The 22,788-nt window shown below is 41.4% G+C and overlaps 1 protein-coding gene across 5 annotated transcripts in view; it reads left to right on the plus strand.

The window, feature by feature from the left end:
* Positions 1-22,788, plus strand: part of CNKSR2 (connector enhancer of kinase suppressor of Ras 2) — an 805,595-nt gene that overhangs the window by 393,071 nt on the left and 389,736 nt on the right. For 4 of the 5 annotated variants that reach the window (XM_063955759.1, XM_063955760.1, XM_063955763.1 and 1 more), the window contains exons 10-11: positions 10,861-11,007; positions 13,126-13,170. The exons of the other annotated variant lie outside the window; for it this stretch is intronic. In XM_063955759.1, coding sequence (XP_063811829.1) covers positions 10,861-11,007; positions 13,126-13,170 — 192 coding nt within the window. The remainder of the gene's footprint in view (positions 1-10,860; positions 11,008-13,125; positions 13,171-22,788) is intronic. 5 annotated transcript variants of the gene reach the window in all.

Consider the following 22,788-nt stretch of genomic DNA (forward strand, 5'->3'; position numbering starts at 1 on the left):
CCACGGTTAGGTGGTATAAAAAAACCACGGTTAGGTGGTATATATTATAATAATAATACAATTATGGATGGACGGACTGCCTGCCGACTGCCGACACAGAGGTAGCCACAGCCGTGAACTACCGCACTGTACACTGGTTGATAAAGAGATAGTAGTATACTCGTAACAACTAGTATGACACTATGACGACGGTATAAAGAATGAAAAAAAAACCACGGTTAGGTGGTATATATTATAATAATAATACAATTATGGATGGACGGACTGCCTGCCGACTGCCGACACAGAGGTAGCCACAGCCGTGAACTACCGCACTGTACACTGGTTGATAAAGAGATAGTAGTATACTCGTAACAACTAGTATGACACTATGACGACGGTATAAAGAATGAAAAAAAAACCACGGTTAGGTGGTATATATTATAATAATAATACAATTATGGATGGACGGACTGCCTGCCGACTGCCGACACAGAGGTAGCCACAGCCGTGAACTACCGCACTGTACACTGGTTGATAAAGAGATAGTAGTATACTCGTAACAACTAGTATGACACTATGACGACGGTATAAAGAATGCAAAAAAAACCACAGTTAGGTGGTATATATTATAATAATAATACAATTATGGATGGACGGACTGCCTGCCGACTGCCGACACAGAGGTAGCCACAGCCGTGAACTACCGCACTGTACACTGGTTGATAAAGAGATAGTAGTATACTCGTAACAACTAGTATGACACTATGACGGTATAAAGAATGAAAAAAAAACCACGGTTAGGTGGTATATATTATAATAATAATACAATTATGGATGGACGGACTGCCTGCCGACTGCCGACACAGAGGTAGCCACAGCCGTGAACTACCGCACTGTACACTGGTTGATAAAGAGATAGTAGTATACTCGTAACAATTAGGATGACACTATGACGGTATAAAGAATGAAAAAAAAACCACGGTTAGGTGGTAGGTATATAATAATAAATAATACAATTCTGGTCGGACGGACTGCCTGCCGTGTGCCGACACAGAGGTAGCCACAGCCGTGAACTACCGCACTGTACACTGGTTGATAAAGAGATAGTAGTATACTCGTAACAATTAGGATGACACTATGACGGTATAAAGAATGAAAAAAAAACCACGGTTAGGTGGTAGGTATATAATAATAAATAATACAATTCTGGTCGGACGGACTGCCTGCCGTGTGCCGACACAGAGGTAGCCACAGCCGTGAACTACCGCACTGTACACTGGTTGATAAAGAGATAGTAGTATACTCGTAACAATTAGGATGACACTATGACGGTATAAAGAATGAAAAAAAAACCACGGTTAGGTGGTAGGTATATAATAATAAATAATACAATTCTGGTCGGACGGACTGCCTGCCGTGTGCCGACACAGAGGTAGCCACAGCCGTGAACTACCGCACTGTACACTGGTTGATAAAGAGATAGTAGTATACTCGTAACAATTAGGATGACACTATGACGGTATAAAGAATGAAAAAAAAACCACGGTTAGGTGGTAGGTATATAATAATAAATAATACAATTCTGGTCGGACGGACTGCCTGCCGTGTGCCGACACAGAGGTAGCCACAGCCGTGAACTACCGCACTGTACACTGGTTGATAAAGAGATAGTAGTATACTCGTAACAATTAGGATGACACTATGACGGTATAAAGAATGAAAAAAAAACCACGGTTAGGTGGTAGGTATATAATAATAAATAATACAATTCTGGTCGGACGGACTGCCTGCCGTGTGCCGACACAGAGGTAGCCACAGCCGTGAACTACCGCACTGTACACTGGTTGATAAAGAGATAGTAGTATACTCGTAACAATTAGGATGACACTATGACGGTATAAAGAATGAAAAAAAAACCACGGTTAGGTGGTAGGTATATAATAATAAATAATACAATTCTGGTCGGACGGACTGCCTGCCGTGTGCCGACACAGAGGTAGCCACAGCCGTGAACTACCGCACTGTACTGTGTCTGCTGCTAATATAGACTGGTTGATATTTAAAGAGATATTAGTAGTATACAACAATACTATACTGGTGGTCAGGCACTGGTCACCACTCCTGCAGCAAAAGTGTGCACTGTTAATTAATATAATTGTACTCCTGGCTCCTGCTAACAACCTGCAGTGCTCCCCAGTCTCCCCCACAATTAATTATAAGCTTTTAATTTATACATTGATGACTGTGCAGCACACTGGGCTGAGCTGAGTGCACACAGACTGAGTCACACTGTGTGACTGACTGTGCTGTGTATCGTTTTTTTTTTCAGGCAGAGAACGGATATAGCAGAGAGAAGTGAACGGATATATTATATTAAATAAAAGTTAACTAGCAACTGCACTGGTCACTGACTGTGGTAAACTAACTCTGTCTGCGACTCTGCACAATCTCTCTCTATCTAATCTATCTATCTCTATTCTAATGGAGAGGACGCCAGACACGTCCTCTCCCTATCAATCTCAATGCACGAGTGAAAATGGCGGCGACGCGCGGCTCCTTATATAGAATCCGAGTCTCGCGATAGAATCCGAGCCTCGCGAGAATCCGACAGCGTCATGATGACGTTCGGGCGCGCTCGGGTTAACCGAGCAAGGCGGGAAGATCCGAGTCGCTCGGACCCGTGGAAAAAAAAGTGAAGTTCGTGCGGGTTCGGATTCAAAGAAACCGAACCCGCTCATCTCTAGTATATATATATATATATATATACATATACACACACACACACACACACACACACACACACACACACACAGTATGTGTGTGTACCCCATGCCTAGGAATGTCGAGGGTGGTGGATTTCTGTAAGTGTATATTTGGTTTAATTTTAGTTAACCTATTTGTGATCACAGCTTTCTCATGCGCTCCTGTCTGAGCTCATTTACTTTGTCAGCTGCTTCCTTAGGGATACTTCAGGAGTTTTGTTGGCGACTGTCTCACCTATAAAGGCCATGAGTTAGTTGGCAGGTGAGCTTTAAACCAGGTAGCACATTTTCCGTTTGACTTTGATGTGGTAGCAGTTGGCAGGTTCTCATAAATCTGGGTGATAGACTAGGACGTGCAGTGAGATGGAGTCCCTTAATGTTGGCCTGCAAGCTTAAATGTATTGACCAATCCATGAACCAAAAGTCTCCCACTGTGAGTCAACTGTGCAGTGTGCAGGTGTTCATGATTCACAGCTGCCACATGCCAGCCTTTTGCATTGTGAGCTCACCATTTACCCAGCCTGGGTTATTGATAGACTGGGAGCATGCTGCTTGCTTACAAATTTATTGTGCATCACATGATACAGTGCAGAGAGAAGAAGTGAGAATAGGACCATACAGTGTACTTCTTCTAATCCCGGGGGGGGGGGGGACGTGGACTCGTGTAGAATTAGGAGGTAAACGCAGTTTGCTGGGTTTTCCATACTGTGTATGCAAAGTGAATATGTATGTTTGTATGTATGTATCTATGGAGACTGAGTCGTAGTTCCCCATTGCGACTCTATACCTATAAAGGTATAATGGTGGACTGTCACTCAGACCCACTAACTTCTTAAAGCACCCTGCTGGTTTGCCTGGTATAAATGCATAGTTGGAAGAAACAAAGACAACCTCTGGAGGTAGTACACTACTTGTGATGACAAATATATGTAAAATTCAAACCAAATGAATCCATGAATTCCAAAGCATCTTCACCTGAGTCAGGGAGGGTTAAGGGAAATATTTTTTAGTTTAGTGAAATTAAGGGAATGGAGTTGTAAGTATACCATTTACTAAATGTTGTATTGCATTCAGTATTGTTTAGATGGATTTATCCAGCATTAAAATAGGTGAGTGGGAATTTAAGTCAGCTGTAATCTTTTTTAATAAGCAAGCTTTATGAGACCACAATTATGTCATTACTGGGCAAACCAAGAGATTTGCTGTACAGTCACTTTGTGGCCACATGATCCCAAATGGAAAGGCTTTCAGAAGTAATTTATTTAGGCCTTTTGCTGTGTATTGATATGACTATAAAGATATTTTCTTTTGGTCATGGAGACAGATGTTTTCTCTTTATTACATTTACCATGTTGCTGTTTAGCATACTGAACAATGTCAACATGCAGATCTTAAATATATTTTGATGAATTGTACATTTTAAATAAATAGTTGTCTATTATATAAACCGGTAATACATTGACATAAAGGATGAAATCTATTCATTTTGCAGAAATTGTGTTGAAAATATTGTAGCTATTTAAAAAAAGAAATTATTTAATATTATTGATACTGTCTATACAGTAGGTTGATTTGTTAGTCAGAAAATCTACAGTATAAAAATCAAATGAACCTATAAACATGTTCGGCAAATTTAATCTTTTCTCTTTTGGAAGATGCAGATGATCAATGAGCACGGCCAGATTAAGGCTCCACAGGGCCCGGGGTACTTAAGACAAGGGGGCCCCCTGAGGGCTATATATAGTGTATATAAGGGCATGGGGGTCTATTTTTTATATATATATATATTTATTTATTTATTACACACATATAAGCAGAAAGCTGTTAGAGGCAGTAACAGTATATATTATTGAACAGAAAAATAGAAAGCACGTTTATCCATTGTAGAAAAAGAAAATCAATATCACACTGTCACATAGTAGGTGGTATAGTATGATGTAAGGGAACACAAGATACTGGTTACACTAGTACAGGTCTATGTAATCTGCCTGTCCCAAAATTAATTTTCAGAGAGCCCTACTTCAAGATGAAAACTTAATACACACGCACATAGCATACAGTACACACACCATACATACATACATACATACATACACACACACACACACACACACACACACACACACACCATGCCTACAAATAAACACACATACTGTAGCACACACACACACTTACACACACACACATACACACACACATACACACACACACACACACACACACACACCATAAAGCACTAACCATATCAAGAGAGAAGAGGAGCCTGGAGGAGATTGTCACTGCCGGAGTCAATACGAGCGGAGCTGCTGCTGCACATACTCAGTAGCTCCCTCTGCTGTATACAATGTATCCAGCGTTGCAGAGAGGTCTGCTGATCAGAGATCTCTATGAGGAGCAGCCGTGCTTGCGCGGCAGCTGAGATCGTAACTGCAGGTGTGCCCGACCAGTGCAGAGATGGAGACAGGTCTGTCTCCATCTCTGGAAAACATATGTGGAACGTGCGGGAGTGTGTGTGTGTGTGTGTGTGTGTGTGTGTGTGTGTGTGGGTGGGAGGGGGGAGGGAGGTTCCTGCACCACTGCCACCAACGGCGGAACTTTATTTAAAAAAAAATTCATGTTAACACGTCTAGTGCTTTATGGCAGGCAGGGGGCCCCCAATATAAAGGGGGCCTGGGGTACTGTGTCCCCTGGGCACCCCCCTTAATCCGGCTCTGTCAATGAGGGGATGTGTATATTGCATCATTATGTCCTGTCCCTTGTGGCACAGTGCTGCAAATTGTGGGCTTATGAAGAGGACACAGGGCCAAGATGAGACCATTCTCTGAGAGTCACTTTATCTCCCACTCTGTCCCATCCATTGTCTCTAGGATGATGGCGAGATGCGGGAGGGTGACTTAATCTCCCCGGATTCCATGGGGACTTGCCAAACAAAAAAGGGGTAGATGTATTAAGCCTGGAGAAGTGATAAAGCAGTGATAAGTGGAAGGTGATAATGCACCAGCCAATTAGCTGCTAACTGTCAATTTAAATATTGGAGCGGATTGCTGGTGCGCTATCACCTTGCACTTATCACTGCTTTATCACTTAATACATCTGCCCCAAAATTATTGGTTCCAGTAGAGTAGGCAAGTATACCTATAAATCATTAGCTTTCCAAACCTCCTCAGAAAGATGCCAAACTTCACAAAGCCACTGAAATAATGATTTCTCAGTATTAAATATAGAATGGGGTGACTCGAATAATGATTTAGGTAATTGCTGTATAAATCTCAAAAAAATGTCTTCACTGGTTTACGCTCATGATTGCTTCCAAACCAGTGACACGAAAGATAGAAAAAATACTTTATGTATTATAATGAATGGGAAAAACCTTCACTGGGCCAATCTCATTTAAAGTAATAAATAGACAGCCAGCATTCTTTCCCCCTTTTCAAAACCTCAGCTGGTCAGTCAGCATGAATTGGTTTCTATGACAACAGGACCCCCTGCTACAGTGAAAGCAAGCCTTAGGTTTGTCAATACCCCTGTGGGACAGCTACTAACTATAGTGCCCCCTGTCCTCCCACTGCTTCCCGAATTCCCTCAGTTGGGATGCTGGGGTAATGAACAAAATTGAAAACCCAGTAGTGCCAGTATAACGAATACAGGTCCCTAATAACACCTGACCATTACGCAAAAAAACTTAAACTTATGTAAATAAACTATTTTAAAACAAAGATTAATTGAATAAAAAGTTCCCCAATTCTTCTTTCACCACTATATTAAATATGAAATAAAACCTTCGATTTTGGTCCCTCATATTCAAATGGGGGGAAAAAAGTATATATTGTTTTTCTTTAAATTTGAAAATGTCACATAGACAGTTGACCCAGTCGCTCACTGGCACTGAATGCTGATATATAGGGGTCTATTCATGAAACAGTGAAAAGCGTGGAGAAGTGAGCCAGTGGAGAAGTTGCCTATGGCAACCAATCAGCATTGAAGTAACATTTATAATTTGCATACTATACAGTTGTACGGAGCATCTGATTGGTTGCCATGGGCAACTTCTCCACAGGCTCACTTCTCCACTCTTTTCACTGCTTCATGAATAGACCCCATAGTCAAAGTAGTGGAGCCCCAGGGTACACAAATATTTCATTCTGCATCAATAGAGTTAAGTCTTTTTAGTCTTGAGATGTGAGTAAAAAGAATTATCACTGTTTGTGAGCTTCAGAAAGATTTACCCTTTCATTTTAATGCCAACATACATTTCAGTTGATGAAATCATTTCAATGGAGTTTCTACATATATCACACATGCTGCATACTGTACAACCGTTGAAATAAATTGACCCACTGTAATGAATGGGAAACAATCAAATATTTTTAAACATTGCAGGTAAAATCCCAAATTATTCCTAACATTTCTGGGTTAGTATTCAGCACAGACAAAACAGTGTAGAAAAAGAATACTAACCAGAGTAATCTGTCTGCAAGTCTTTGTGTTAAAATTATAGTGAAAATACACATACTGTACGTCAGACTGAAGCCCTTTTAGAAGGAATTTTCTACTTTCAGTGCACTTCAATGTGTTACATATTAAAAGTCTTCCTGTAGCTTTTTCAAAGTAAATTCCTTTACCTTTCTACCTTCCATCTGTGAACTTACAGTATATCATTGGAAGGCACTGTAGGTTTTCCCTGATTTCTGCAGAAGATTTTGTAATCATTACCACAGAGCTCCTACCTCTATGTTCTGTAGCCAAAGGTGAAGAATATAGGATCTAACATAAAGATATGACGAAAATGTACAGAACGAGAGCTCCCCTTTTTGCATTAAACAAATATAAAAGATGACTGTAATTGTCAATATAGTATTTTACCATATTTTCATGATAATAGTTAATGAGGACACTGTTCCATTGGTCTTCAAGATCATTTTGGCCAGGAAGTGTGGAAGCTGCTTTTGTGAGAAGTTATGGCTTAAACTTTTGCTATACTAGTAAGAAAATTATACTCGTTTACATATTTAGACAATAATGGTGAAATTTTTTGAAAGTATTCTGTGTAATACATACTTGGTTACAAAATATTGCATAATTTGCTGATAGAATTTAAGTTCTCCCAGGCCTATGCCAACCAGACCACACAGCAGAAGGGATCATAGTCAGCCCAGCTCTAGTCATAAAGGGGAATTCAATTAACCATATGCCTTACTGAAGGGTTTTAGCACCTGTATTGAGTGTCCAGAGCTATTCAATTACAGTCCTCTGTAAGCCTTTGATTAGCTCCGAGGGTGCATTTAACGCAGATTTTTATTTGCAGTTGGTATTTGCATTGATTCGGGCACCTAAACCTAGAATTATAGCATATAGTGGGAAATAACTGAAGAGCTCAAGGTACTAAACACAGGAGCTAAAACTCCACTGGATGTCCTGTGGTTAATTGAATCTGCTCCATAGACTACAGTATACAAACAACAAAATGGATATTTGCAAATACAATGCGGAATGACCCAATTTTCTAAATTGAGCATCATAAAGAGTATTAAGACATAAGACATAAATATTATGTTAGACATAACAGTGGGCCTGATTCAGGGCCCTCCACTAGTGCAGCGCATTCTGCAAAGTACCAATGTTTCTGTATTTTGTGCATGCGCCAGACACTTGTTGCACATCTGCAGTACTGGTCTGCGACCTAACAAGCAGATCAGCATAGGATTGTCATTGAATGACATTTTAATGCCGTTTAGCGATGGGAGGGAGGAGGCGACAGCTTGGCAAACAGAAGTATGTCACCTCTTTCAGAAGAGGGGCAAGGCCAGGATCTCCGTCTTTGTTGTATCTATGGTGGCAGGTCTGACTGACCCCATGGGTGACACAGCTGGCCTATGGTCTCGCAGATGATCCAATATTGCGTCCTAGGAAGCAGCTCGGATCAGTAATGCATGCAGTAGGGTGCTGTATTGCCATATTACTGCTACATCTGCTGCTTCCGTGTAAACTGACAGCAACTATAGCCACATCTGAATAAGGACCAGTGTTACCTGCAACTGGGTCTGATTTAGATAGGGTTGGAGTTGCCATCACTGCTGCTTACAAGGAAGCAGCAGATATACCTGTAGCACTGATATGGCAATGCAGCAGGAAGCATCAGGTCTCCTGTATGCATTACTGATCCGAGCTGCGCCCTAGGATGCAGTTTTGAATCATCTGTGACCGTATTGCCTAGCTGCTTGACCCATGGGTGTTGCACAAACTGGCCACTGCAGCAACAACAGAGAGACCAGGAATCCCCCCCCCCCCCACACCCCCCCCCCCCCGCAGTGGCAATGATACACCTCTTTTTTAAGAAATGGAGGCCATCACCGCCCCCTCCCGCACTCAAAAGGCATCAGATTGTCATTCATTAACAGTCTGATGCCGTAGTGCGACCGGGGTCTTAGACCCATGCTGCACCTGCACAGTACAGTACAGAACATTGTTACTCTGCGGCAGAAGCTGCTACTACAACTGGAACTGAATCAGGCCCATTGTGTTAAAGGTGGCAGCTCTTACCGCATCAGTTTAGGTGGGTGTTTTTGTCTTGTCTGTCTGACATGATAAACAGTTAAGGTCACCTGAGCTGGGAAATTTGACAGACAAGTGACTGCAGCTTATGAGTTGGTAGTACTGTATTGTACTGTAATTCTTATATTCACCTGTGTGCAAAGTTGTGCGCTTCTTGTGACCAACCCTGTGTGACACCAAGTTTGCTACTGATCATAATAATCACTGCGCACTTACACTTATATTATTACAAAAGAAATCAGGTGTATTTTATGCTTATGTTCAGTCCTGCATAGAACGCAGTTGTGTTGACTCTGCCTGCATGAGTACACCATGTTACAGTACAACCCAGTTAGGCATCTTTGATCGTTGGTGTGTTTGAAATGGATTTGTATCATCTGTACTTATGTGCACCAGACATGGGCAGTGCAACAGCACACAAGTTAATCTCCATAAACAGGCATATGTTCAACTTGGGATCAACCATTGTATGTATTAAGCCAACTTTGACATTACTGCTTCCCTTCCACTTGATCCCGTTGTTGGGTCTCATTCTAAACTGCTTCGCTTAGGCCACCATATTTATGATGGCCCAATGAGATTGAATGACCAATCGCTATGAAGCAGTTTCTACACATCGGTGCATGCGTGTACACCGGTACACGCATGTGCAAGGTCCTAAACTGTGTTATCTTCAGAAAGCAGTTTAAGACCTGGACGGGGTGGGAACGGGGCGTTGATGCTCTATTTTAGGGGAGCGGTTTGGACAACAGAGGCGTGTCCAGAGCCGCTACGACCCTTAACATGGCGGGTAGCCATCTGCCTTCGTAGCTAGGCGGCACAGGCAGAGGGCTACTCGAAACATGCAACAGCATCGCTGCCATGTGATGCTGTCGCATGTCTGCGGGGGGAAGGCTTGATTCGGCATGCGGTGTGGAGTTGCCCCATGCTGGGCGTCCCCCCTCATGTCAAAGAGATTGATCATAGATGTGATCTTTCACGCACATCTACGATCAAGTCTGAATTAGGCCCTAGATCCACCCGTGTGGGCGGTGCAGTATTATGGACTAAATATATTCTTCAGAATAGTAACGCATCTTAGAGTTATGGTTCAGTCTTAAACATGTCAATCAAAAACTACAACAATACATTCTGATTTATTTATATAAGTTTACAATGTAAAATAATACAGAGTGCGGTAAAATAATATAGTAAATTAAAATCCAGGCATAGAATATTTAATAACGTAGGCGGTCTCTTTATTACTGGCCAAGAGTACAGGTAGCAGTGAAATTGTACTTGTAGCCAACAGTTTTACATAGAACACATTTAGGGATATTTCCAGGCATCTGCAATGATCCCATAAAGCGTGTACTATCTTATGATGGTTGACAAAATGTAGTTATGTCTAAGGCCTTGGTTACTATAAGAAGTCAGCTTAGAATGATCTTATTTATGTGTATTCTGCTGCTAGTTTGGGTTGCCAAATTCTCATGTTGTCTACTTATTTCCCCTTTAATGTAACTGGGGATCATTACATTCTGAATACTGTCTATTATATTTTAATAATTTTGCTGGTTACCAGGTGGGGTGGCAGTTGAAAAATTTGGTGAATGCACTACGAGAGGACCCGAGTGGTGTTATCTTAACTTTGAAAAAGCGACCTCAGAGCATGCTTACCTCAGCACCAGCCTTACTGAAAAATATGAGATGGAAGCCCCTTGCTCTGCAGGTAACTAAGCTTAATCATAAGTCATTCACCATCATTTTAGCCATGGATAAAATCTACTCGAATGCTTTAAAGGGAAACTGTACCCTGAATATTAGAGGGGGTGAAAATGACTTGGCCATAGCATGTTGATGTATTCACTTGTGATCTAAAACATAACTGCATACTGCCCTGGCTTTATACATCCATTTACATTAAATCAGGTATAGGCTCCGTGATTCTTTTGACTGTTGATGAGAATGCTAACATTTGACTCAAACAGCTAAAGAACCACAAGTGACAAACGCCTGCATTGCACAATTATTTTATAATCCATTTTACTTTCTTGTTTCGTACAGGTTTAAGCATAGGAGCAGTGAAAAGTCATTGCTTTCCAATCCTCATGCATTATTTACAAGACATTGAAATAACACTGTTCAGGGAGAACTGGCATCGTATAGCTTATGTGCCAAACCATGATAAAGGATAATGTAAAATTGAAGCTTGCAGATTTAGTCCCTGCATAAATCCAGAGTTTCACATACAGGTATTGGACAAAAATGGAAATACCAGTATAAAGTCACTTAACTGGGCCACCATATACAACCAGTATGGTGAGCGGCATTGAGTCTAACAATATCTGGAATTGTTCAGGAGGGATATAGCACCATTTTTGCACAAGAAAGCCACACTAAGGATTCCTGGTTGGTTGTGGTGGCAATGTCTCATAAATGCTCCATTTGGTTTAGGCATAAGGACTGAGAAAGCAGTTGGGCAACCACACATTGTCTTTGGATAGTGGCCCTACTTTCCAGGAAGACACCCCTCCAATCAGGGGAAAAAAAATCTGCAGCATGAAGGGAAGATGCTCACACCATGCCATTTAGTAGCAATTAGTATTGCCCTTGAATCTTAAGGGAATAACTAGCAACTAATTCCTTCCAAGAACATATGCACAACAACATAAGCTACCACCAAATCCCTTCACTGTTGGAAACAAACTGTTAGTGCTGCAAAGTTCATTAGGTTGGTGCTTTACACACACATACTCATTATTTGTTGAGAACATGGCGAGTGGGGATTTTTAAAACCACATCACCTTCCTTCATGGGTGTAGTGCTAATGTACTGCCAGTGCTTTTTGCACCACTGCTCGGTCAAGCTTGCATTACCAGATGCAGTGTTTGCACTGAAATATAACTTGTACCGCACAGTATCAGTCCAGATCTGCAGTTACTCGCCTGTATTGTGTTGCTTTTCAAACTATTGCACAGATACAGTGATCCTGAAAAGTGGGCTTCCACCAACTGATTCTCTTTACTTATGGTTGTTTTCCTTTCAATTTCCATTCTGACATCTTCTTAGATATTGTTGCCCATGAAACATTGACGTTGATTTGTCTTGGTCGCTGAAGCGCTTTCCAAATGCACCCCAACAATAGCCCCCCTATTTAGATCACAGAGGTTTCTTCTTCCGGCCATGCTAGCCTTGTTTATAAGCAAAAACGGCATTCAAACTGTGTGCACATGAACCTACCATGCTTATCTAACATGGTATTTGCTTAATGAACATGGCCGCTCTTATATGGAAGCCGTCGCTTTCAATACATTGATGCCCCTCACTTACCTTGGTTTTTCCATTTTACAATATTTGTCCACTACCTGTAGATCAGCCTATAATAGACATATACAGTATATTTCATATATTCTTTAAGTTGTAAAACGTATTTTTGTTGTATAATAAGCATAACCACTGATCTTGATCATTATTTGGCCTATATTGGATTAATTTGTTGTAGTCTGATGGTACAAATTAAATTGGAAATGACTATGTATTTGCCTATATTATTCCAACGACCACTCATTGTTATTGTGGCATTATGGAGTCCTTACTGAAACTGCACAGCACGGCTGTAAACCACTTCATTACCAACTGCAGTTAGTGTTTCTTAGGAATACAGTATGTGGCATGCCTGGAGAAGAGCTAGAACGCTTGCTGCATGAGGGAAGCTCATTAATATTGCCTCTGCCATTGTGCAATAGCTCCACTCTCTCATTGCTCATTATTTTACCATAATGGCTAAATCTTCTGCATATTTTGGTATTAAAATTGAACGATAATGAGTGTCATCTTATTTTTTTAGTGGTATGATGATGAAATGAAAACTTATTCCTGGACACGTATATCCGTAAGCAATTTCAAGTTAACAGAATTTTTTTAGTGTAAAACTAATGTCATTTTTATCCGTATTTTTATTTCTTCAGAGCAACACTAATCATTTTCATACTTGTTTGACAGCTAGATGTATGATGGAGGCTGAACAGCTTTAAAATAGTTTTCAACAAGTCGGAATCATTTTTATTAAAAGATTTACAATCCAGTATATGTAAATCCCCCAGAAAACTAAAAAATATAGAAAAGAATGTAAGAGTTTCATAGCAATACCAACTGGGGAAAAGAGAATGGTCACAAGTGTTTTTAAAAATGATAATAAACATACACATGCAGAGTAGACAGAAGTAATCAACCTAAAATCCCCAAAAGATTCTATGGGGTATATTCAATAACTGTCGGAAGCTGCCGTCTTGTCAGAAAGACGGCAGCTTCCGACAGTTTTAGGTCGGAAGGGGTTCCGACCTATTCATTAGGACCCCATTTATTCCGACAATTCGGGAAATCCGATTTGTCGGAATGCACGCTGATCGGCGGCTTCAGCCGCCGATCAGTGTGCATTGTCGGAAGCGGGGCCAAACCCGACAGGTTTTAGCCCCGTTTCCGACAATCTCAATCCGACTTTAAAAAAATTTGGATTGACATGAGGTAAACTGAGATCAGGAGATGGAGGGGGGGGGGAGGCAGCGGGTAGAGCAGAAACCCAGCGGCAGCGAGGTCCTGCTTGCTGTTGCAGGGTGGACGCTGCCGTAAGCCTCCGCTGCTGCAGCTGCTGCTCTTCCCCGTGTCCTTTCCATCTCATCCTCTTCCGCTACTCTCTCGCTACTGCCCCCAGCGCTGCAGACATTCCTCCCATGGCAGCCGCTGACAGCTCCCCTTCTCCCTCAGTCGCCGCTGACAGCTCCCCCCGCCGCTGCTCTCAGCTCACATGGCAGCCTCTGACACCAGCGGCAGGACAAGACACCGGGAGTGGCCAAATCAGACAGTCGGATTTGCCCGCTCTTTTGAATAGGGGTTGTCTGGTCCATGGACCCGACTCTTATTGAATATTCCCCTAAACTGGGGTTGGGGATAGAACATGACAAGGTCAGGCTCTCAATATAATAGTTACACCACTGATGATTTTAAACTAGAGTAGAAGGTGGTGACTATGAATATTTAGGGGCCTGTTTATAAAAATAATTCCAACATTTTCCACGTGTTTAAGGGAGAAATAGGTTTCTCACAGATTTATCGAATATATGTTTAGTAAGCAAAAGCAGAGCAGCCATCCCTTATAGTTTTATATGGAGTTGGATACAGTATATAACATGCTCCAAAACAGTTTACTTTTTAGGGAACTTGCCTTCAGGTGGCATTAGCCCAATGTTTGTTGTGAGAGAAGCATGGCCAGAGAAGTAATGTGCCTCTTCAGTAGGCAGGAGAGACCACTATGTCCATCTCATGCTTTCCACTCTGCACATGTGTGATTACAGAATATGACTGTAAAGTGCATTTTATGGATCCAGAAGTTAAGTGATAGCTCTAACTTTCAATAAATATTCCTGAAAAAATGCTGCGTTATGCCACTATATGCAGCAATAATGGATGTTAATTTTCAGGGGCACATAGGATATATTTTTTTATAAACTGTCCCCTTACATCTAAAGTTTTCATATCATATCTTCTTTTAATGGTAACTATAAAGTTAGAAATAGATAGTTAATGGGTTTTTCCGAATATCAGGTGATGTGGTCTATAAGATTACAGACATGTTATAGGAGCTGTGCAGTATAGTGGTGTAGAAGGGCAATTTCAGGTTAAGTGGAAAGCCTTATTTCAGTAACACAATATATCAATGCAAAGCCTTCTGTCCACAGTGGTTGTACCACAGCACAGCTCCAGAAAATATATATTTCCAACTTCACTACACTCACCACAGCACAGCTTGGAGGTGATGTGCCAAATTTTAAGAAATTAAATACGTTTATCTAGGGTATGGTGTAATCTATCAATAAGATTAACCTACATTTGCACATTGTACATTACATATACAGGTTGAGTATCCCTTATCCAAAATTAAAAATCACACATTTTTGGGTCCCCTACTGAGATAATGACACACACACACACACACACACACACACACACACACACACACACACACACACACACATAGATATAGATATTATATAATATATTATATATCTATAGCTACATCATATACACATAATATATAATATATATGTTATTATCTCAGTAGGGGAGCCCAAAAATGTGGGATTTTGAATTTTGGAAAAGGGATACTCAACCTGTATTCTAAAAAAATTCCCAATTCTCATATGTCAGGCAAATGTGCAGATCTAGTTCCCATATAGTTTGGATAAGCAGCATCTTCTCATCAGCAGGGAACATAATAGCTATATACTGTACCAATAAGTGATACCATACCTAAGGGTTACTGAGGAAAGCTTCAAGTTATATAGGGGCAGATGCTGTAGAAGGCATAAGGAAGTGATAAACCAGTGATATGTGCAAGGTGATAAACACACCAGCCAATCAGATCATAACTGTTAATTTACATATTGGAACTGATTGGCTGGTGCATTTATCACCTTGCACATATCACTGGTTTATCACTTCCTTATGCCTTCTCCAGGTTAATGCATCTGCCCCATAAGGAGGAGTGGGTGGTGATCACAAGGTGAGTGCAGGTACTGTATGATTGAATTCATAATATGCTATTGATATGTTGCAATGTGGCAAGGCTTTGGGTAGTCCAATTAGTTAAGTTTAAATCTGGATGAAGACAGAAAAGGCACAGGGTAAAAGTTGTGAGAGCCTCAGGATTTTGCCGTTGTATTCCTTGCGGGGCTGCCATCACCCAGTACTAATGTTCTGGACCTGGGCTCAGATGGGTTTACCAACGCTATGGGTCACCCCTGTCAGAGCCCACGTTTCTACTGCTGTGTCGTAGAAAACAGCTTGATGTGTATGGTGTCTGACTGCAATGTAAGGGATTATTCATACTCATCCACGACACCCATAGAGTGGGGATAGAACCTGTGGGTGTTGCGCTCGCTTCCCCCCTTCCTCCTCCGGCATTCTGTGGCCGGGAACCCAGTAATGTAATGCTGACCACCGGGATCCCGGCCGCCGATAACATAGCTGCAACCCATTACACAATTGGGTCTGCTTATCCTGCACAGGAAAAATCAGAGCCAAGCCTGATCTACTTTAACAGAACTTTAATGTTATGTTACCTTGGAAAGATTTTGTGTTTTCTCTGAGCCCTGGGGGTCATTCCGAGTTGATCGCTCACTAGCAGTTTTTAGCAGCCGTGCAAATGCTATGCCGCCGCCCACTGGGGAGTCTATTTTAGCTTGGCAGAAGTGCGAACGCATGTGCAGTCGAGCTCTGCAAAAACAGTTTGTGCAGTTTCTGAGTAGCTCTGAACCTACTCAGCGCTTAAGATCACTTCAGCCTATTCATGTCCGGATTTGACGTCATACACCCGCCCAGCGAACGCCCAGCCACACTTGCGTTTTTTCAGACACGCCTGCGTTTTTTCAAACACTCCCTGAAAATGGTCAGTTGACACCCAGAAACGCCCCCTCCTGTCAATCTTCTTGCGGCCGTCAGTGCGAAGGAAAACTTTGCTAGAACGTGAGCACAACCACAAAGAGCTTTGTACCCGTACGTTGCACGTGCGCATTGCGGGCCATACGCATGTGCAGAAATGCCGTTGTTTCACCTGATCGCTGCGCTGCGAGCGATCGACTCGGAATGACCCCCCCCCCCCTGTTCCATAACAAGTACGTTGTACTTTTTTTTTTTTTTGCAACAATAACTAACTTTAAAAAAAATTATATACTAGAATCAGCGTAAGGCTGTAACTGATTTATGATAAAAGAAAGAAAGTTCTAGATTCATTATTCAAACTTATTCATGGAATGGAACTTAGTTTTAAAAATGTACCCAAATGTCCTATTCCATTACATGACCCTTTCACTTGTAAAGAGAAATCTACTTGGGAAAATGATACTGCATCTCCATCTTCCCACACCTGTGGCACTTTCTCGCTTGATAGAGGGGAGTCTCCTCGTTTAAATAATAAGTTATTTTCATTTATTTTCCTCTGTGTTCTACAACTTGAGATGTTTGGTAATTATCAGAGCTGAAACAGTCATTACTGGGGGTGTAGTATGTTATGCCTGCGCTTGGTACCCCGGCGCCCAGCATCCCGGCGCCGGGATCCCGACCGCCGGTATGCAGGCAGCGGGGTGAGTGCAAAAGAGCCCCTTGCGGGCTCGCTGTTAGCACGGTGTCGCACTGCGCTATTTATTCTCCCTTCAGGGGTGTCGAGGACACCCCAAGAGGGAGAATAGTTGTCGGTATGCCAGCTGTTGGAATTCCGGCGTCGGTATGGTGAGCGCCTGGATCCCAACAGCCAGCATATCAAATGCCTCCCGTTACTGGCCATGCAGCTTATTGCCCAATGATACATATGCCCCTCAATAACGTTTATATTTAATGTTTCATTTAAAACTGTGCATGCTAATTGAACAGAAGACCATTTTACATCTTTACCCTGTATTCTCTTGTTTCTTTTATGTGTGTCTTGGATTTGCATATGTAGCATCAGAGTCCGACAGTGGCATAGTAAACAAATTTGGAGGTCTATGTACTAAAGCCTTGGAGAGAGATAAAGTAGATGGCAATAAAGTACCAGTGAATCAGCTCCTAGCTGCCATGTTACCAGCTGAGTTTGAAAAATGACAGTGCTTTATCTCTGTCCACTGTATCGCTCTCCAAGTCTTAGTACATAGACCCTTTAGTGAGTATATCGTATGGGACATTGAGTTCTAAAGAGAGGTTCATAAATTAAGAATACATAATGTGGGCACCGGTAAAGTGTATTATGCGTTGATAGAACTTGGATAGAATAATAAGGGAACAGTTTGGGAAATTACTATTAAGAATGCAATATAACATCATAGCTAACAACCTGTGTCGGACTGGGGCATGAAGGGCCCACCGGGGGGATGCTGTTGTATTGGCCCATGCTTAAGGGTGTGGCCAGGCTCCACTTCGGCGTGGCCAGCCACCACAGAGGTTTGGCTAACCATTACAGAGTACATGTTCTGTTCCCCTTGGTAAATATATAATAAACCATATTCTTGTGAAGTATAATGTAACATAAGCATAATGCATAATTCAAGTGCACTAGGATAGAGTCTGGAGCCTGATCCCTAGAGGAGGGCCCACAGGTAGTGGGGCCCACCGGTAGTTTCCCCTGTTCCCTTGTGGGCCAGTCCAACCCTGCTAACAACTAATGAATCCCATTGCCAAAACTTCCAATTTGAGTTCAAGATTCATTGCTAAAGTCACTCCCATTCACCCAGGTATGTGCCATAATTGGATATTTACAAGTTAAATATGAATGTCTGAACCTCATGTTCCTGACATTTATATTCCTTCACCACCAAATCATTGCAACATGATTAGCATAAATCTGCAGTGATGTACAGCTATTGGGCCACTGTGCTTGGCCTATAGCAATTACAAGGTATCACATGGTCACGTTTCATATATGACACTTGCAGGGATAATTCATTTTTACTGTACTGTTTGTCATACAGTTTATGTGTGTGTGTGTGTGTGTGTGTGTGTGTGTGTGTGTGTGTGTGTGTGTGTGTATATATATATATATATAGTTTGTTGGGAAATATTACTATATGGAAACCTAACGCCACTGCTGCATTTGTCATGATCTATGCACTGTTGCTTTCTAAAGCCTAAAGTTGCCGAAGTTACTGAAAGCTCAGACATTGGTCAACAAATTTATTGGTAACATGTTTAGTATTACACTTTGAAATCTTTTTTTGTTGCAGTGACAAGTGTAATACAGTATAAACGAAGATTATTTTTTTAAATACTTACAATGATTCATTTGTAGCAATGAGGCCCCAAAGTATATTGTCACATATTATTGCAATAAGGAATGATTTTCTTCTCTGATTGCAGCGAAGATGCACACTGCCGGGTTCTGCACATGCACACACAAAAACAGTAGGAAAGATCTTAAGAATCCCTCATCATACTCCAGTACTTTAAAATCTGTTAGCTATTGGGGCCATGCTCTGGAAAGTCATACTTTTCAAAGCTTGGTAAATTAGCCCAAACTTAATCACCATCAAGTAGTTTGCCTAAACAATTGACCATTTGCTCCCAAACACTGAAAAACAGACAAAAATGGTCAATCAGACAAACTAGTTACATCCATTTGATTTAACCAATTTGTCTGAACTACCATTTTCATCAGTTTTCCAGCATTTCGGAGCAAATGGTCAATTGCCATTTGCTCCCATACATTACCAGATTGTCATTCCAACCAACCAGATCGGACAATAAATCTTTAGGTGTATGGGCAGCTTAACACAGGAGATGTTTCTGATAGCTCCTCAGGTAGGCTCTTCTTAAATAGCATTGACACTTAAATTATGTGGGAAGTTGTTTCTGTGTGATTTTCAGGTTAAAAAGGGTTTATAAAGGGGTGTAGTACGGCTGACCGGCGGTCTCCTGACCGACGCCGGGATCCCGGTAGCATACCGACGCCGGGATCCCGGCGGGGAGGGGCGAGTGCACCAAGCCCCTTGCGGGCTCGCTGCGCTTGCCACGCTGCGGGCTCGGTGGCGACCTGCGGTCGCCACGGGTTCTATTCCCACTCTATGGGTGTCGTGGACACCCACGAGTGGAAATAGTCCCTGTTGGTCGGCATGCCGACCATCGGGACAGTGACCCGTCGGGCTGGTGGAGGAGGTCATGTGACTGTCGGTCAGCTGACCGGCGGTCACATGAATACCACCCTTATAAAGAGGCCCCAAATGCTGGGATTTCTTAGTGGAGTTCTTATTGTGTAATCATATTTTTACATCATGGACATATCTCCTTTCCGGTACAGAGTGCCTGTTCTCTCAAGCACAAGCCTGCCAAGTTAGAGACTTGTAAATGTATGTAGCAGGAAGCTGGTATTATGCTAGCTGAAATACTGGAACATTTTGTCAACCTGCGTAGCTTTCTGCTCAACATGTCTAAGATCATGTGCTCTACATTTTCTTTCCTCTCATACTACTAGCCAGTCACTGTGGAGAGAGTACTAGCTGCTAGGAGAAGTGCGGGACTTAATGGTGCAGGTTATACAGCTATCTTGGTACAATATAATGTAGGTGGGCCTTTATAAAATACAGCAATGATATGAGCGATGGCCGCCTCATAGCACTAATGCACACATACCTTTTCACTTTTAATAATTTCAGACATAGCTAGTGCTTATAAATTGTAGATGAAAATGTTTGATGTTACTAGTAGTGTAGTGTTTAAGCACTGTCCCTACAGATATTCTCTTTACACAAAGTGATTGAAACTATAATAAGCCGTCTACAAGTGTTCTGCTCTTCAAAACAATGGCACATAGACTTCTTTTCTGTAGTACATTTCATTTCAAGTAACTGACAAAATGATATTTAGATGTGACAGGATCTTTAATGGGATCATGTTATTTTATATTTGCTCTATCCTACCATTATGCTTCATTTATATATATATATATATATATATATATATATATATATATATATATATATATATATATATATATAGTAGAAAACCGATGGTGGCACTCAGAAAAAGAAATATGCAGAATCAACGCTGGTTCTGTCAAAATCAGCACCCTGGTACACAACAAATATATATACAAGAGTAATACTTTACCCAACACCAATCGTGTGGCTGCGTCCGCGTGTCCCCGCCGCCGGGCTGTGACGTCATCGGAGCGACCCTGCGCCGAGAATCACCGTCAGACAGGTTGGGGGCGCGGTTCAGCATGCACGCTGTGCCGTTACTAAGCAACAGCTCACAAACAGGAAATGGAGACATGCACAAGAACTTAGTCCTAAAAGACAAATACAACAAAATATACATACTGTATATATAAATACCTGATAAAGTACACATATAAAAATGGCACCATCTAATGGAACCGGACCTCAAAACAATTATTGTGAGGGAACATACAAATTGACTAGTGAGGATAAGATATCCACACCAATATGTAGTACGGACCTGTGATATTATTCGCAGGTCTCAGCGTCAGAAACAATGTACAGCAATCTAAATGCTGTCACAGTACTGTGGGTAACTTATCACTACGTTAGAGGCAGATAATATATGACCACTAAAGCTACTATTTAATATATACACAATACGATATAGTCAAAAATCATCCCAAAAAATACTCAATGAACCTATATGCTTCACAAAAAACAATTAAAGCTCAATGCCTCATTCAAGCCTAAGGGGTGTACTGTTTGGAGCGTGTGTATCCACCACGCTTCTTTGCGCAAGAGGACTTTGCCTCTGTCACCACCTCTAATGTTGGGGGGCACATGGTCGATCATTTTATAACGTATAGCAGACAAGTTATGATTACAACTTTTAAAATGTCTCGCTACTGGCAAGTCACTGCCCCTGTCTTCAAGGGCCGCACGTATGCTGGATCTATGAAGGGCAATTCTTTCTTTAAACTGTCGTATACTTTTGCCGACATATAACAACCCACAAGGGCACTTGATGTAGTAAACTATGAATTTGCTACTGCATGTTAATGCGTGCTTGATAGTAAAGATCTTGCCAGATCTGGGATGACGAAAGGTATTACCAGTTTCCAGGCAACTACAGGTAGTACATCCCGTACATCTACAGGTTTTTCCTGACCCAGATGTGAAATATCATTGTGGACGACTATATCTTTTATGTTTCGTCCACGTCTATACGATGCCATCAGTGGGGTGTCCTTCCTTATATATATATATATATATATATATATTTTTTTTTTTTTTTTTTTTACTGGTCAGCCATGATTAGCATGGAATATGGCTGGCTCAGTACACATACAGTAGATTTCTTACATCATTTTTGGTTTATACACAATCTTTGGCTCACTTATTTTATATTTGCTCCATTTTTTTTTTATTTTTACAGGTCAGCCATGATAAGCATGGAATATGACTGGCTCAGTACACATAGATTTCTTACATAATTTATGGTTTTTTACACAATCTATGACTCACTTATTTTATTGATTGCTTTGGTGATTGCTGATAATCAAGATTCTGGGGAGAACCTAGGTTGGTTATGAATAAGTCATTATAGTTAATTTCCATTAAGTTTGGAACAAGATTCATGTGTATCCTGCTTTGTTTTACTGTTAATCCTTGGCATTAAGCTCTTACAGTCAGGCCACATGAAAAAGAAAGAAGTCATTTACAACATGCATCAGGTTTCGTTCATGCACCTCCATTTGCACCAGGTTTTTACTGCCATGGTGATTAGGTTTGCCGAGCACTTATGGAGGTTGAGACATTCAAACAAGCTGAGAAGGGGAGATAGATTGAGGATGTATGCACCTGCAAAGTAATGCGGAGGTGCATTGCTCTATGCAATTTGTGGAACAGTGCAGATTTTCTTTTGTAAGTGAGATCTCTGAACAGAGATATACTGTAGGGGTGCAAAAGGTTTATTTATAGGGACTTACCTTGTTAGTAGTTGGAGCACATTCTCATATCAGTTTCAAACAAAGGACTTGCATTTTGTT

This window comes from Pseudophryne corroboree, chromosome 2 (assembly GCF_028390025.1).
Source record: "Pseudophryne corroboree isolate aPseCor3 chromosome 2, aPseCor3.hap2, whole genome shotgun sequence".
NCBI classification, from domain to species: domain Eukaryota; kingdom Metazoa; phylum Chordata; class Amphibia; order Anura; family Myobatrachidae; genus Pseudophryne; species Pseudophryne corroboree.